Here is a 15,686-nt window from a genome sequence, read left to right as displayed (position 1 = left end):
GATTTCATTGATAAGATAGAAGGTGGAGGATGGAGGGAGTCAGGGTGCTGAAGTGGTGCAGTAATAAGCTATCCCCCTGATGAGAAATCGTTAAGTTTTTATTGTGTTAGTTTCCCAAAAGAATTTTTGGTACCTATTCAGTATCTCAGTTACACTTCATATGTCGACTTAAAATTTTTAAAGACACGTACTATATATAGAAGTGCAAGGAAGATGTTAATTCTAATGTTTTTGAGGAGAAAGGGCTCAGAACCTGTTTTACAAACTGATGGGGTTGAGATGACTTGAAGCCAAATCTAAACCCCCATCCGAGTGTCAACTCGGTATGTCAATTGTTAGGTATCAACACAAGACAGAATACGAAACAATGGGCATAAGTTGGATATGTTTAGATTTAGGAAAGACCTGGGTAAATACTGGTTCTGTAACAGGGTTGTTGATTTGTGGAACCAGTTACCACATAACATAATAGAAGTAGAATCCCTTGATTGTTTCAAGCGTAGGGTAGATATATATGTGAATGAGATTGGGTGGTTATAAATAGGAGCTCCCTCGTATGGGCCAATAGGCCTTCTGCAGTTACCTGCAGAAGGTAACATTCTTATGTTCTTATGAGTGTAATCGTAGTAGTGTCAATTGCAAATGATACTCCAAGGAATTTTTTAAGAAATGTACGGTATTTGTTTTTATTCACTGGAAGAACTATTAAATTTCTAGAAATAGATGTTTTGGAACAATATCATGGACTAGGACAGCTTTACTCATAATCGTATCAGCTTTAATGTTTCAGATTTGTCATAATTACCGATAGGATAGTGTGTGCATTGGATCATTCTTAGGTAAGCACTGATTAGGAAATAGTTACTTATCTGGAAAACACATTTCCAAGCAATATTATGGAAGTGAACTGGCTAAAATATTTCAAGCTTTTGATAAATTCAGCAGTGAGTCATTGAATGTAAATTGGTACTGCCTAGCATATTATGTTCATATATTTGCAAAATGTTTCCAGCATTTTTTTGTTTTTGTCAGGCTTCACTATTCTTTGATAAATATTGTATTTGAAAACTATAATAATATATCCTTGTACAGGTGGCTACTGCAAAGCAAGTTATCAGAGATACACAGGTTGCACACACATGTGTTTTCTACATTTTTCTATAAACGACTCACTTCAAAGCCCAAGAAACGAAGACTCAATGCACCGGAGGACGACCCCAAGCTTACTGCAGCTGAGAAGAGACATGCGCGGGTTAAGTCTTGGACAAAAAGTGTAGATATTTTTTCTAAGGACTTCATCATAATTCCTATTAATGAACAGTAAGTTCTAATTCTGTGTAGATATTGTATGTTGTTGCAATATTATGTTTATATAATGAAGTTTTTAGGTAAAATTGTCTAGAAAGGTGATCTAACGTTGATATAGTTTTATTTACAATAATATTGATTCTATACTTGCGTGCAATTTTATACAAAATTAAATTGAGTGACTAGAAGTGTGGCATGCTGGCATGGTGGATTATGCCAGCATAGTGTAGAAAGTCACACTTATCATTTTATTTTTTGTGAGAAATGGCATTGTATATTATTGTCCAGTTGTACTGGTGAGGATGACCCAGTGTTTAGGAAGTTGATGCACTGCAGTGTATCAAAGATGACCTGGCTTTAGAAGTTATTTACTAATCTTGACAACATCTGTTTTCAGTGCGCACTGGTTTCTGGCCATTATATGCTTCCCTGGCTTGGATTGTCCTGTACGGATGTCAGATGGTCAGCCTATTCCACTTCCAGTTACGGATAAATTACAGAAACGGAGGTCCAACAGACCAAGGAATAGGATTGAGGTGAGCACTCCTTAAAAAAAAAAAGCTTACAAATAATACATAAATTAGCATATTAATGCAACTTCAACTTTTATTATTAAAGTATAATTTTAGGCTTGCTTCTATTCTTGTGTGTTGATTGTTTAAGAATTTGAAATATGATAATTATTGTATGTATCCTGAGTAGTATGGAGTTCTTGCTTATTGGGAACCATTAGTTTGAACTTGTTCCCCTCAGAGAGGCAAAGGGAGCAATGGCCTATGAAAACTCCCTTGTACGAGAGTACATTCATGTCTGCCATTGACCTGTGCTGGGCACCCCAAAAAGGTAGGCGTCCCAAAATAAACCCCAACTGGCAGAAAAGTGCAAGCCAAGACCGAACAGAGCCCAAAAACTCCCCCAAGATTAGGTAACAAGCAAATCGTCAACCCGATGTGCCGCATATTTGTGCAAGCCCCCCGCCCCACCTAGCCAGCCGCTAAACCGCCAGTTCATCGACTGAAGCCAGCTGGGGTTGACGTCTATTCTGGCTGCCATTCCCTATCAGGATTTGGCACTAGTAGTTGTGCCTGCCATGTGTTGGGGCATTGGCCAGAAGTACCAGTACAGTACTTAGGCTGCATACTTTTAGGGTTACTAGTATCTTCCCTAAGTACTGTAATCACTTAATTATCCGGGATTCGAACATCCGGAAGATGCCTTTTTACGGCCAAAATCATTATTGGATAAAGTTATCTCAACATCCGGCCAAAATGGCCACGGGAGCCGCCTCCACCGAGAATCGAACCCGGAACCTCACAACTTCGAATCCGAAGCGCTGTCCACCCAGCTGTCAGGTGCCCTGTACAGACAATATTTACATCATTTATATGAAAACTGTGCAGTAATAATTAAGATTAACGTGTGATAATATTATCTCAGGGATCGGTGTATGATGGTAACTGTAATTTAAGACTTTAAAACATTCTTAATAAATCTCAGGAACATAATATCATATAAAATAAGTCAAATAACAATGACTGCAAATGGGTAACTGGGACTAAAAGCTGTATACAAAGAATTAGGAATATGGAAGTATTTGTAGCACAACAATTTGTCAAACTAATGATCAGAGACAGTAGCTATGGTCATACCTGCTTAACCCTTAAACTGTGCAATACATAAATACATGATTTGATATAAAATAATTCAACATAAGTTTTTAAAACTTGCACAAACACTTTCCAATTACTTTTGCATAATCAACTAGGCAAATGCTCCAACTTTATCTAAATGATCACAGCGTAACTTGAGAAACAAGAGAATCAAAATTAATTTTAAAATTGAATATTGAAAACTTCATATTTTCAGTTCAGAATAAAAAAAATGATCACCAATTGTTCATTTAATGTTGTTATTCTCTCAAAATAGCATATGATCTTCATTTTCATCAAATTAGAATATAGGTTTTCAGTATAGTTTACTGTAAAAAAGTTGTCAATAGGACATTTGAAATATTCGGCAAATTTAGACCAAAAAAATTATAACTAAATGTATAAAGTTTATGAAAAATTCATTCTGAAGGGATTGTAGAACAGACAGCTGAGCACACTATATGTCAAAATAGTGAGAATTCGTCAAAAACTGGAAATTTAGAAGCCACTCAAAGTTGAAACTCTAGTTTCAAAGATAATTGAAGTTGAAGTTATCAACAATGAATAAAGGTAGTTTTAATTCGTTAATATAATTGTATCTTTTAATAAACATTGTTTGGCATTCGTGTTCGAATATGTGAAAGTTGTAGGTCAATATGTGTTGAAATGAAGTCAAGAAAAAATAACCCCCAAAAACACAAAATATAGGGAATAATTATAATTATAATGATTTGGAGGATATACTGTATTTAGGGTATATTTTACCTAAGTGAAAAAGCCCTAATATGGTCCCTAATCATCAAAATAACATAAAGAGACAAAGAAAATAGTTTGAAATCAGAGAAAAAATCAGCCAATTTTTTTTTTTTAAAGTACCAAGTTTTGCGAGTTGTGACTGATTTATTTGTTGACCAATTCCATTCTATCTTTACATAGTTAGGAAAACATATGCATTCTCCAGGATGTTAAGGTTTCAACAGAATCAGATAATAAACAAAGGAGGAAAAACTAAATTCTTTAAAAAAAAACTCCTAAAAAAAAATTGGGGGACATTGATGAAAGCACAGTAACATATTAACATTGGACAATGTATTTATATGATATATAACAAAATAGAGCATATTAACATAGTTATTCATTATTATTTGTGTTATTATGTATTACTCAGCAATGCTATAAAGGCACCAATTGTATATCCACTTTGTGGACACTTCTTACTACTATTCTTCTTTGAGCGACGGACAGGTGCTTGCATCTCTTTATTACTGCCTAATCCTTTAGTTCCAGTTAGAAGCTGGTCTACTTATCAACAAAACATTCCTATTTTTAAAATTTGTCTAAAATTAATTTCTGAAAGTATTTTGATGAAAATTTCATAACACTGAAGCCAGTAAGTTGGAGATTTGTTTAAAATTTTAAAGTTATTTTTACATAGTTCAAATATTTTTCGCTACCAGGCCCCCAATATGCACGGTAATATGCGCGGTCTAAGGGTTAAGCACAAAAAATATATAGAATTAGTAATTAGTAAGCAAAATGCAATACGAACTGGAAAACAAGTGAATATTTATAAATTCACTGGGTGAAGGCTCTCTGCAAGACTGCGTCTGGCACTTGTAAACGCCTAGTGCACGACCGTGCTGATGCTTTCTGTTTTATCCTGGGATTTTTCACCAATTGTTTTATCACTTGTTTTTCTTTATTTACATCCACAGAGAGCTATTATATTCATATTTGCAACATACATGTAAAACGCGCACAGTAATTGTTTAAAGCGTCATATGATGATTGCATTCCTCTAGTAATATTCATGACGATAATTGCATTCATACCATGAAATAGTAGCAAGATTTTTTTCATGGGTCAAGGTAAACTCCATTACATCCACATAAACCAATTATATCCATATTTGCATAATACATGTAAAACCCAGGCAATAATTATATAAATCTTCATGTAACGATAATTGCATTACCCTGGGAATAGACCTATGACAATAACTGCTGTCTAAGGGTTAAAAATGAGTTGATTTCAGCAGATCCCTGTTATTGATGACGGGGAGTGGAGTGATCGTGACGAAGCTGAGGGAGACGAAGATGAACTGGAGGAGGATGAAGAGGAGGAGGAGGAGGAAGACAGTCCACCAAGTAAAAAGAATAAGGTTGATGAGAAAAATAATGAAGAAACTCGTGCTGATAAACCAGAGACTCCAGCAGCTTCATCGGCCATTAAACAGTTAGTTGACATCATTATGTTTAATTCTCTGTGTCATAAAACTCTGCAATGACTTGTACTGTATTATGATAGTGCAAAATATGTTAGTGTTGTTGAAAATTACAATTTGTTGAGACTTATTAATATAGGAGATATATAAGGGCAGTGAGAACTGTGTTGAGAGCACACTGGGTGGAATGAAAGAAAGTTTCATCAGCAGTGCTTAAACATCACTAAAACATTTTAAGGCAAAATATTTGTGGTTTCTCAGATATCTGGCTAAAAAATTGGTACTTCAGGCTAATAGGTAGAATGAGAACAATGTGCTGCCTTTGGACCCTTGTTGGAGTAAGAAAAAGATAGGTATGGGATGTACTTAGATAACCTGGCAGGTTAGCAGCTTATGTAATAGATATTATATTTTCAGTGTATGATGTATAATACATTTTTAATTGTTCACCTGTTTTACAACATTTTATTACCATTGATTCTTATACTATTGATTCATTCAGCAAGTTGTATTGCGCTCATTAAAAAATGGGTCTAAAAGTTTTTGTTCATATTTTTCTTTCATCCAGGCCTTGTATTTTGATCTTCGACTCTCTCACTGGAGCAAACCGAGCACGGATTGTTGCTACTCTGCGGGACTATCTCATGGTGGAACATAGACTAAGGAAAGGGTCAGAGAAAGCTTATAACAGAGACACCATGAAGGGTGCATGCCCAAGAGTGCCACAGCAGATGAACTATTCAGACTGTGGCATTTACACTTTACAATTTGCAGAAAGTTTCTTTGAGGTAAGAATATTGATGATGTATGTTTTATATACCACTGTGTTTTTACCTTTTGGCTGCTTCTCTGTTGTTCACATTTTTTTGTAATGTGCAACAAACAAGAATAAATAGGATATTTTCTTCATTAGTGGTAGAAAGTTATGTAGGTATGTGAAATGAAAAAAATAATATAATTATTCTCCTTGCCATAATGTTGATTTGGCGCACTCGCTAATTATTCTGAAGTTGGCTTCCTTATAAAAACCCACAGGAGGCCTATGGAACATTTGTGTTTACAGTGAGACTTTTGCACCTAGTATTGAATTGTGTATTGTAAATCAAATATACACTATTCTCTAGTATTAGAAATAGCTGTTAGTGTATTACATTTATATAAATGTGAAGGTGTTTACATTTTGAGACAGCTTAAATTATTTTACATTTTTGCAAGTCATCCTTTACTATCACATTCATACGAAAGAAATTTTGATTTATCACAGTAAAGCCCTCTCGGTTTCTCTTGAACATGGACCTGAGCTTATCCAGGACAACAAAATCCCTTTGGCCTTTCTTCCTATTTCCCTGGTGGCAAATAAGTTTTCAGATGATCGTGCTGGGTGTAGGTGATAGGCAATAAAAGTTCAATCCACAACTAAAAGCACTTAAGAGCAGATGCAAAAACTGAACACATTTTCCTAGAAATAACTGGAAATGCAAAGAATGCCGGTTAGATCTCTGCTAACTAACTCTCTGAAACACTATCTTTGTTCATCACTACCAATTCTTAACTGCCACTAGAAGGCAGCACCCTACCTACCGCTGCAGGGTTGGTGGAACAGGCTTCCCTCACTTGTTTGCCTGACACCCACCCACATTCTCCTTGCCTCTGCAGGGAAAGGAGAGCTACTGGAAATCTGGAAAAAAGCAAATGTACTTCCATATTTAAGAAATGGGATAGGCACGAAACACTAAACTATAGACCAGTGTCATTAACATTCATTCCATGAAAAATGCTGGAAAACAAAAAAACAAAAAATAAAGGATTGTAGAACACATGGAGAGAGTAACAACATGGCTCCAGAAAGGAAAATCATGCTTAATAAGCTTGATTGAATTCTTTGATAGTCACCAAAATAAGACAAGAAAGGGAAGGAAGAGTAGGTAGACTGCATCTTCCTAGATTGCCAGAAAGCTTTTGATACAGTTACTCACAAAAGACACTCACAAGATGAAGAGAGAAGCAGGGTAACAGAAACTTCAGGAGGGGCCTGTTTAATAATTATCACTTTCAGCCTCCCGGCGAACAAGGAAAAAAGTTAGCACAATGTGCTCTCGGCGTTTCGGGCGATTGAGCGGAAACACTGAAAAGTGTATACTCTTTTCACTGTCCTGATCTTAATTTTCGATGTACACATTTAATTTTTTTACCAATGTGTTCGCAATAGAATGTTCTAGAAGAACATATTTATAAAATGTCGCCAAACTGTGATTTAAACCACTACCAATAAAGAAACTACGTGGATCACTAGCCGTGAGCTCCAAACAGCGACGAGATGTTTCTATTCTTTTCACGGTTGTCAACTCCACACTTGTCCTACAGCGTTAAATTTGGTATCTTTGAGATCGCAATAAAATTCCCTACACGGACATATGCATATAAATGAAGAATGATGATCGCGGCCCACCCGCAAGAGTGTGGGAAGTGGGCGAAGTGTTATCTGTTACTGCACATCGGCAATCCACAATAGTTTTACCACGAAGATAAAAGACAATGCCGTTCTCCCAAATAGGCGATGTAGCTACTAAAGAAAATGTAAATTTTATGGCAAATATGTTCATACTATCCCCAAGTCGATCGGATAAAAATTGAGTTTTATAGAAATATTTGTTCGTCGGACATGAAAATAATAATAACATACAACATACGGGTGGCTTCAAGTGACCCCCGACGGACTCGCTCTTGTGTCCACGGGACTGGAAAGTGTAAACACTTTCCAGCCCCGTGGAAACTGCTTTCTCTGCTGGAAAGTGTAAACACTTTCCAGCATGCCCGGGGCACTTTTATGCCCCGGGCATGCGCGCCGCCAACTTAGAGGTCACGCCCTTGGCGTACGGGCGATCGTGCGGAAGAGAGCGTGGCAACACTGAAATGTGTATACTCGTTTCAGTTTTCTCGCCTAAATTCTCATGCTGTGCCGTCCGTTTTGGTATCATTGTGTTGGCAATAGAATTCCCTACAGGTGTATATGCATACAATGTCCAAAAGCCCGGTGTGACTCCCCGCAGCAAAGCCTAAAATTACCCGTGAACGAGCACTAATTTGCACACTGCAGCCTTATGTACTCACTTATTTGTGCTTGCGGGGGTTGAGCTCTGGCTCTTTGGTCCCGCCTCTCAACTGTCAGTCAACTGGTGTACAGGTTCATGAGTCTATTGGGCTCTATCATATCTACACTTGAAACTGTGTATGGAGTCAGCCTCCACCATATCACTGCCTAATGCATTCCATTTCTCAACCACTCTGACACTAAAAAAATTCTTTCTAATATCTCTGTGGCTCATTTGGGCACTCAATTTCCACCTGTGTCCCCTAGTGCGTGTGCCCTTTGTGTTAAATAGCCTGTCTTTATCTAACCTGTCAATTCCTCTTGAGAATCTTGTACGTGGTGTTCATGTCCGCCCTAACTCTTCTGTCTTCCAGCGACGTGAGGTTCAATTCCCATATTCTCTCTTCGTAGGTCATACCTCTTAGCCCGGGTACTAGGCAGGTAGCAAACCTTTGAACATTTTCCAGTTTAGTCTTATGCTTGACTAGATATGGACTCCATGCTGGGGCTGCATACTCCAGGATTGATCTGACATAGGTGGTATACAAAGTTCTGAATGATTCCTTACACAAGTGTCCAAATGCTGTTCTTATGTTAGCCAACCTGGCATATGCTGCCGATGTTATCCTTTTGATATGGGCTTCAAGGGACAGGTCTGGCGTGATATCAACCCCCAGGTCCTTCTCTCTCTCTCTGACTCTTGAATTTCATCTCCCAAATGATACCTTGTAACTGGCCTCCTGCTCCCTACACCTATCTTCATTACATTACATTTGCTTGGGTTAAACTCTTAACAACCATTTGTTCGACCATTCCTTCAGTTTGTCTAGGTCTTCTTGAAGTCTCAAGCAGTCCTCCTCTGTCTTAATCATTCTCATAATTTTGGCATCGTCAGCAAACATTGAGAGGAATGAGTTTATACCCTCTGCAAGATCGTTTACGTATATCAGAAACAGGATAGGACCGAGTACAGCGCCCTGTGGGACTCCACTGGTGACTTCACGCTAATCTGAGGTCTCGCCCCTCACTGTAACTCTTTGCTTCCTATTGCCTAGGTATTCCCTTATCCACTGGAGTACCTTACCAGTTACTCCTGCCTGTCTCTCCAGCTTATGTACCAGCCTCTTATGGGGGACTGTGTCAAAATCTTTCCGACAGTCAAAAAAAATGCAGTCTGCCCAGCCTTCTCTTTCTTGCTTAATATTTGTCACCTGGTCGTAGAATTCTATTAAGCCAGTAAGGCAAGATTTACCCTCCCTGAACCCATGTGGCGGGCGATTTGTCACGAAGTCCCGTCTCTCCATATGTGTTACTAAATTTTTTCTCACGATCTTCTCCATCACCTTGCATGGTATACAAGTTAAGGACACTGGCCTGTAGTTCAGTGCCTGTGTATACTCGTTCAGTTTGATAACATCTATTTTCGTGTGTATACTCATTCAGTTTTATAACATCAATTTTCGTGTTACGTCTTTCATTTTGGTATCAAATTGTTTGCAATATAAAGGTGCATATTTTAAAGCTATTCCCATAATAATTGAGCAATAACTGGAATTTTAACAAATATTTTAATTTTGGACGCTCATCGAACGTTTTTGTTCGGGGAGTTCTATCCACTTGTTCGGCTTTTGGTAGCAATATTTTCACTAGAATAGGGGTTTGTTTTGGGATGCTTACCTTTCTGGGTGCCTGACCCGGTCGATGGCAGCCATGAATGCTTCCAACCACACAGGGGCTTATATAGGCCTTTGCTTCCCTTGCCTCTCTGAGGGGGCCAGTTTCTGGCCGTGGTTCCCGGTAGGCCCAAAGAACCCAATACTCGTGACTGATGCCAAAGTCTGACATTAGCATATTACCCTGGATAGCTCTGGGGAGCATCCGGGTCCCACCCAGAAAATGGTGTTTCATTATATTCACCACTGTTCTTTTTTTTTTTTATATATATATATAAGTTGAATTTGTTAAAATGTTGCATTGATTTTTATTTGAGAAAAATTGTGTGTGGACTGGAATTTTAATGTGGATGTAGTTTGTTAATAAAAGCGACCATAATTCTTCATCCACATTATAGTTCTTGTTTTCACATGATGTTTTTCTCAATACTGTCGGCAGTTATTGCAATGCAACTAAAAAGGGGGGTTTCATGCAATGGATAAATTTAATTTACATTCTTGGTTTGTGCTACATCATAATGATGATTAATTTGAGGAAGAAATATTTAGGCATTAAATATATTTCACGATAAATTGTTTAGAATAGTTATATCTATATTCTGCATTAGCTGATGACTTTATTTTTTTTCAGCATCCATTGAAAGACTACACATTCCCAATTCGTACACTTACCGAGTGGTTCCCTCAAGAGGTAGTGAGAGGGAAGCGTGAAGCTATTGCAAAATTGATTGGAAACCTAATGGAACAGCACAACCCTAATCATGCTTCCATAACACTACCCGAAATCTTATTTTCTTCTGACGATAAGAAGGACAAGGACGATATGAGTTTACCTCACATTGGGGCTGCTCCAGAAGCTCAAGATGGCCCCTCTTCAGTTAATAACTCTGTCAACAGGATAGCTGGAAACACCTTACAAACTGAATTTTCATGTCAGGAAAATAGCAAGACTGAAAATGTAATGGGTAAAGAGGGAAGGGCTTCTGTGGGAGTTGGCATATCAAAAGAACCAAAACATAATTTGAATAATTTGTGTCCTAATACATTAAGTGAGAGAAAGTGCAGTGAGGCAGAGGTAAAGGCTCACCAATTGAATGATAGCAGTACAGTTACAAAATCTATTAGTATACCTAATACAATCACACCAACTAAAACTGTTTCAAGTAAACTACTTTCAGCAAAAATTCCTGTTAGTTTTGATCTGATCAAGAGTGAGCCAACTCTTTCTCTGCCAACAAACCAGTCTAATACCAATAAATATTCCATAGCAGCCTATTCACATGAGAAAAGTGCATCTTCCCAAAAGTTGGGTAACACTATCATTACACAAGAAACACACAATAATGTGAAAAGGCAAGTTGTTTTTGAGAGTGACGACTCTATTTTTCCAGCGAAAGTCGATAAAAAAAAAAATCCAATGAAAGAAAATAACACAACACAAATTAAGGAAGCGCGCTTAGTCAGCGAGTTAAATGCTCGGAATAAAAGTGGGCTTAGTTTCCTTCAAGCAGTATATAATGATGATGGTTTAGATGAAGGAACTCGGATGAATAGTAATAAGACTGATGTTCAGTTTAATGGTGATAATTCTGCCATGAGTGGAACTAAGAATATTTTGACTCCTGATATGACTGGTATGCATGGCCAAGTTGTGTATGATAATAAGTTAATGAAAGATAAGTTAAAAATTGCTGAAACCAAGGCAAAACACATAAATGGAACAGTTGAAACTGTTGTTAAAGGTGATCAGTTAATACAAGGTGTTCCCAATACACACACTGCGCATAGCTCGGCAGTTATGTTTGACAAGCCCAAGAGCCTCTATTCTCAGGCTCCTAGTGTTGCACAAATGTCATCACCACCACTGAAATATTCTGTAGCTCCTAAGAATTCCAGTGTTTCAGTTCAAAGTCATAGCAATGCTACTAATCCATTTACACCTGCAGCCGTTAAATCTTTTGCACAATCAGTCACAACTCCTCAGGCAAGAAGATTATCAGGATTAGCAAAAACTGCTTTAAGTTCAAGTTCTTGCATTGTAAATGATGATATTTCTTCAGATTCAGTGAAGTCAGTTGACTCGTCAAGACAAACTGCTATTATTGATAGAGACACGGCGGAAGTTTTGCTCATTATGAATCCAACGAGTCCCGTTTCGAACCACTCTAGATCCAGCAAACCTTCATTAGGAGATTCACCTGCAGAACAGCAGAATATATTTATTGATGAGGATTCAAATTATGGAAATGTAGTTGGAAGCTCTGATAGACAATTGGGGAAGACTGCTCCATCACCCTCATCAAGTAGACCAGTATTGTCATCCACACACGATCGTGGTTGCCATCCCAGTTCTCCAGGGCGCAGAAGTGTTAGCGAATACAGCAGTCATGCTGCTCCTGGTTCTTCGTCCCCAACACTAACTGGACCCTCAACTCCAGCAGTATTTAGGTTCAACGAGCGTGTCAGCTCCTCGGGTAGGACGATTGCGCCTCCAAAACGCTACCTAGATGATGATGAAGCAATGTATGCCAAGAAGCGCCGTGATAAGCCAGGACAGGGTAAACCACGTAATGTTCTTAGATAGGTATGGGATAGTTTAAAAAGTTATGAAGTTTAATGTGGCCAAAAATATGAATTTTAGAGGTAAAAAGCTTAGTGATGAAAATTGAACATGCTTTTCCTCTAGGGAGTAATTCAGGATAAATGATAAAAATTCAATGTAGAAAATAAAGAAAGTTGTCTGCTGTGAAGACTTGAAAGGTTTATAATACACCTAAGGATTCTTGTCCATTGATATGAAGAATTCTCAATTCAAGTACAAGTGAATGTTGTAGCCAAGAGGGTTTTTTTGTTTTTTGTTTTTCCCAAGATTCATTAGTATCACTTCATTCTGAATTTTGTTAATTATTGCCTAGACCATAACATTAATAGTTAATAAACATTGCACATTCTTAAAGCCCCACATCTGAGTTGTTAGAATCATACCAGGTTCTATATTATTGGACACTTAATTTATGTTATCAGACAAATTAATGAGACTGAAGTATTTTGAAAAATGCAGTTTAAGGTTTACCTGCATTAAATTGTACTTTATATAAAGTGAGAAGGCAGCATAACCATCCCACCATGGCTTGACGAGGTACTTGGTGTGAAATGCACTTGCAAGTGATACTACACGAGCCACACTGTCGGAGAATTGTCAAGAGTGGTTTTTGGCGTTTCTTTTTTTCTCTGTTAAGATTATAAGTGACCGAATATCAGTATAGTAATAACTTTCATCCCTAGCAAAGAATTGGCTTAACCAGGTACATTATAAACAAATTAACATTCAAAATTGGGTATTCATTACTGACATGAAGAAGACTACAGGTGGATTGCAGATATGCCTGGTAATTGACAATTTACTCTTATTTTCAAATGAAGTTATATTAAAGATAATATATATATTGTATTTGTATTTATATTTTTCATGCACAAGTTTGAACATAAAAATGAAAGAGGACATCCATGTTGTATTTATAAATTGTTGGTGTTAGATATTATTGTGGAGAAGTTGAGGATATGAACTACAAATCTGCTATGTTAGCAGTATACAAAACACACACACACACACACACACATTAATAATTTTATTTGTTTTCACATTGTTGTGAAAATCAGTTTGATAAATACAGTATATACATATCCACTGGTCTAATCCTTAGACATATGTATATAAAGCCAATGTCAATACCATATAGTCAGGTTTGTGTATGGATACGTTTATATTGGACAGCTTTGGAACTCCCAAAATATCTCTCAGGAAAGCAACAAAAAAGTTAAATCAATGAGGTTTAATAATTTTTGCAGTTATAATGTAAGTAATGAACCTCTTGTACAAATTTGCAGTTTAACTTAAAACTTTGTACAATGTTGCACTTGAGTTACTACTTATTAAATAGCAATGACAGAAGGAACATAGACATTAACAAGATCATAGATTTGTGTCCCTTGTATATATATTGATTGGAGAAAAATCTGTAAGTAACGGTGCTCTGTATGCAAGTTCAATAATGTATAGGCCTGAAATGGAATCTCTTGGATAAAATGATTATTTATGGTGATAAATGTGAAATGAAATTCCTGACATCCTATATCATGTGTTTTAGCACACTGGAAGGTGTTTGCAGAGATCATGTCTTGCAACACATTTTCAACATAATCTGGATTGCAAATCTGTGATGAATATTATCCTGTGTGACCAGAAATGTTTCTCTTCAACACCTTGTTATTGATATGTAAATATGTATGTAAATGTCTGGCATGTGTATACAGTACAGTTAATTGTTTTCACTGGTTCAATTTGTTTATTTTTACGTTACTTTTCCTAGAGTTTTTTTTTTTTTTTTTTATGTATAGTGTGTAATTTCCATGTTTCTTTTATGCCTCGCCTACTAAGTTTTTCATAAGTTGCTTGTGTCATTTGTAGTAATATTTATAATAGGACCAAAATTCTTTTCTGGGTAATGTTGAAGGGTGTTGTGAGTTGGGTCAGGAGTTTGTGATGCAACTTAATTATAAATTTAAATGTTTGTTGTTTTGTTTGATTAATAGATGTTTAGGAAGATGTTTTTGGTCACACATTTCATTATAAAGGTTCTGAAATAAATTTCCATAATATTGGAGAATTAAACTCCATTTATTATTTTGTAAGTAACCTTGCTGTATGAATAAATGATATTTTTTCTTTATTTACCTTTTTTTTTCCAAGATGGTGATATATTATTAGAATTGAATGTATTTGTTTGAATAGGTTCTGTGAAATATCCAAGTTATATAATGTGAAAATATATTAAAAGTATTACAATTAAAATATATTCTCAAGTAAAAAAACATTCCTGAAATATCTACATTGCAAATTTTGGAGCTTGTTCCGTGAAGTCCAGATGCTGGAAAAGACTACAGGCAAACTTTCCCTACTATTGTGGAAATTTATATGTAAAAACTTAAGAAGTAACACATCCTTGAAGGCTGGTGCCTTTATAGGCTAAATGCTTCAGTGATTCAAAGGGTTGTTGAGGATGCCTTAAATTTCTCAGCGAACCCAAAAAGTAATAATCAATAAAGTAAAATCTGGACTATCTACCATGAAAGGATGGTCCCAGAAAACTGGTTGTTTCAGTACATTTTCTTGTTCATATATTAAACACAAGTGACGCAAACTATAGTAATGTATCAATGTTTAAAGATCGTTTTACGAGAGGCAGTATAGACTATAGAGGACACGCCACATCTCCAAACTGAAGTAAATAAGGTCTTCCAATAGGTTACAGAAAACATGATGTTCAGTGAAAGTAAGTTAAAAGTTACTCTGATACGGAAAAGTTAGAATATTAAAACAGGAACCATATATAAAATGTACTGTAGTTAAATCACACAACAAAGAAAATAATGAAGACAAGATATGGGAGTAATCATGGCTAAATATTTTACCATTAAAGAAAGCAATATAAATATTAAAAAAAAAAAAAAAGACAGGCTGGGTAACAAGAACCATTCAAACAAGATGTCAAACCAATGACGGTACTTTTTAAGATACTAATGCTTTTTAGGGTGGAATCTTGTTGCACTAACAATCACATCCATACCTGGATAATTCCCTGACCCGGAGAAAGTGCAAAGATCTATTACTGCACAAAACTTCTATTTATATAAATCCAAACTAATTTATAACAAATACAACTTTTGAAGAGACTTGGATG

General features: G+C 36.5%; 1 protein-coding gene across 15 annotated transcripts in view; it reads left to right on the top strand.

The window, feature by feature from the left end:
* The window catches only part of LOC123757949 (uncharacterized), a 68,758-nt gene extending 54,083 nt beyond the window's left edge, over positions 1–14,675 (top strand). For 9 of the 15 annotated variants that reach the window (XM_045741939.2, XM_069338780.1, XM_045741940.2 and 6 more), the window contains 5 exons: positions 1,093–1,320; positions 1,706–1,844; positions 4,993–5,192; positions 5,750–5,969; positions 10,577–14,675. In XM_045741939.2, the coding sequence (XP_045597895.2) occupies positions 1,093–1,320; positions 1,706–1,844; positions 4,993–5,192; positions 5,750–5,969; positions 10,577–12,529 (2,740 nt within the window). In that variant the 3' untranslated portion in view covers positions 12,530–14,675. The remainder of the gene's footprint in view (positions 1–1,092; positions 1,321–1,705; positions 1,845–4,992; positions 5,193–5,749; positions 5,970–10,576) is intronic. The other 6 variants (XM_069338782.1, XM_069338778.1, XM_069338779.1 and 3 more) reach the window with 1 other exon arrangement.
* The last annotated feature ends 1,011 nt before the right edge of the window (positions 14,676–15,686 follow it).

This window comes from Procambarus clarkii, chromosome 40 (genome assembly GCF_040958095.1).
Source record: "Procambarus clarkii isolate CNS0578487 chromosome 40, FALCON_Pclarkii_2.0, whole genome shotgun sequence".
In the NCBI taxonomy this organism is placed as follows: domain Eukaryota; kingdom Metazoa; phylum Arthropoda; class Malacostraca; order Decapoda; family Cambaridae; genus Procambarus; species Procambarus clarkii.
Note: the sequence above shows the minus strand (reverse complement) of the source record. Positions and strands in the feature narration are given on the sequence as shown.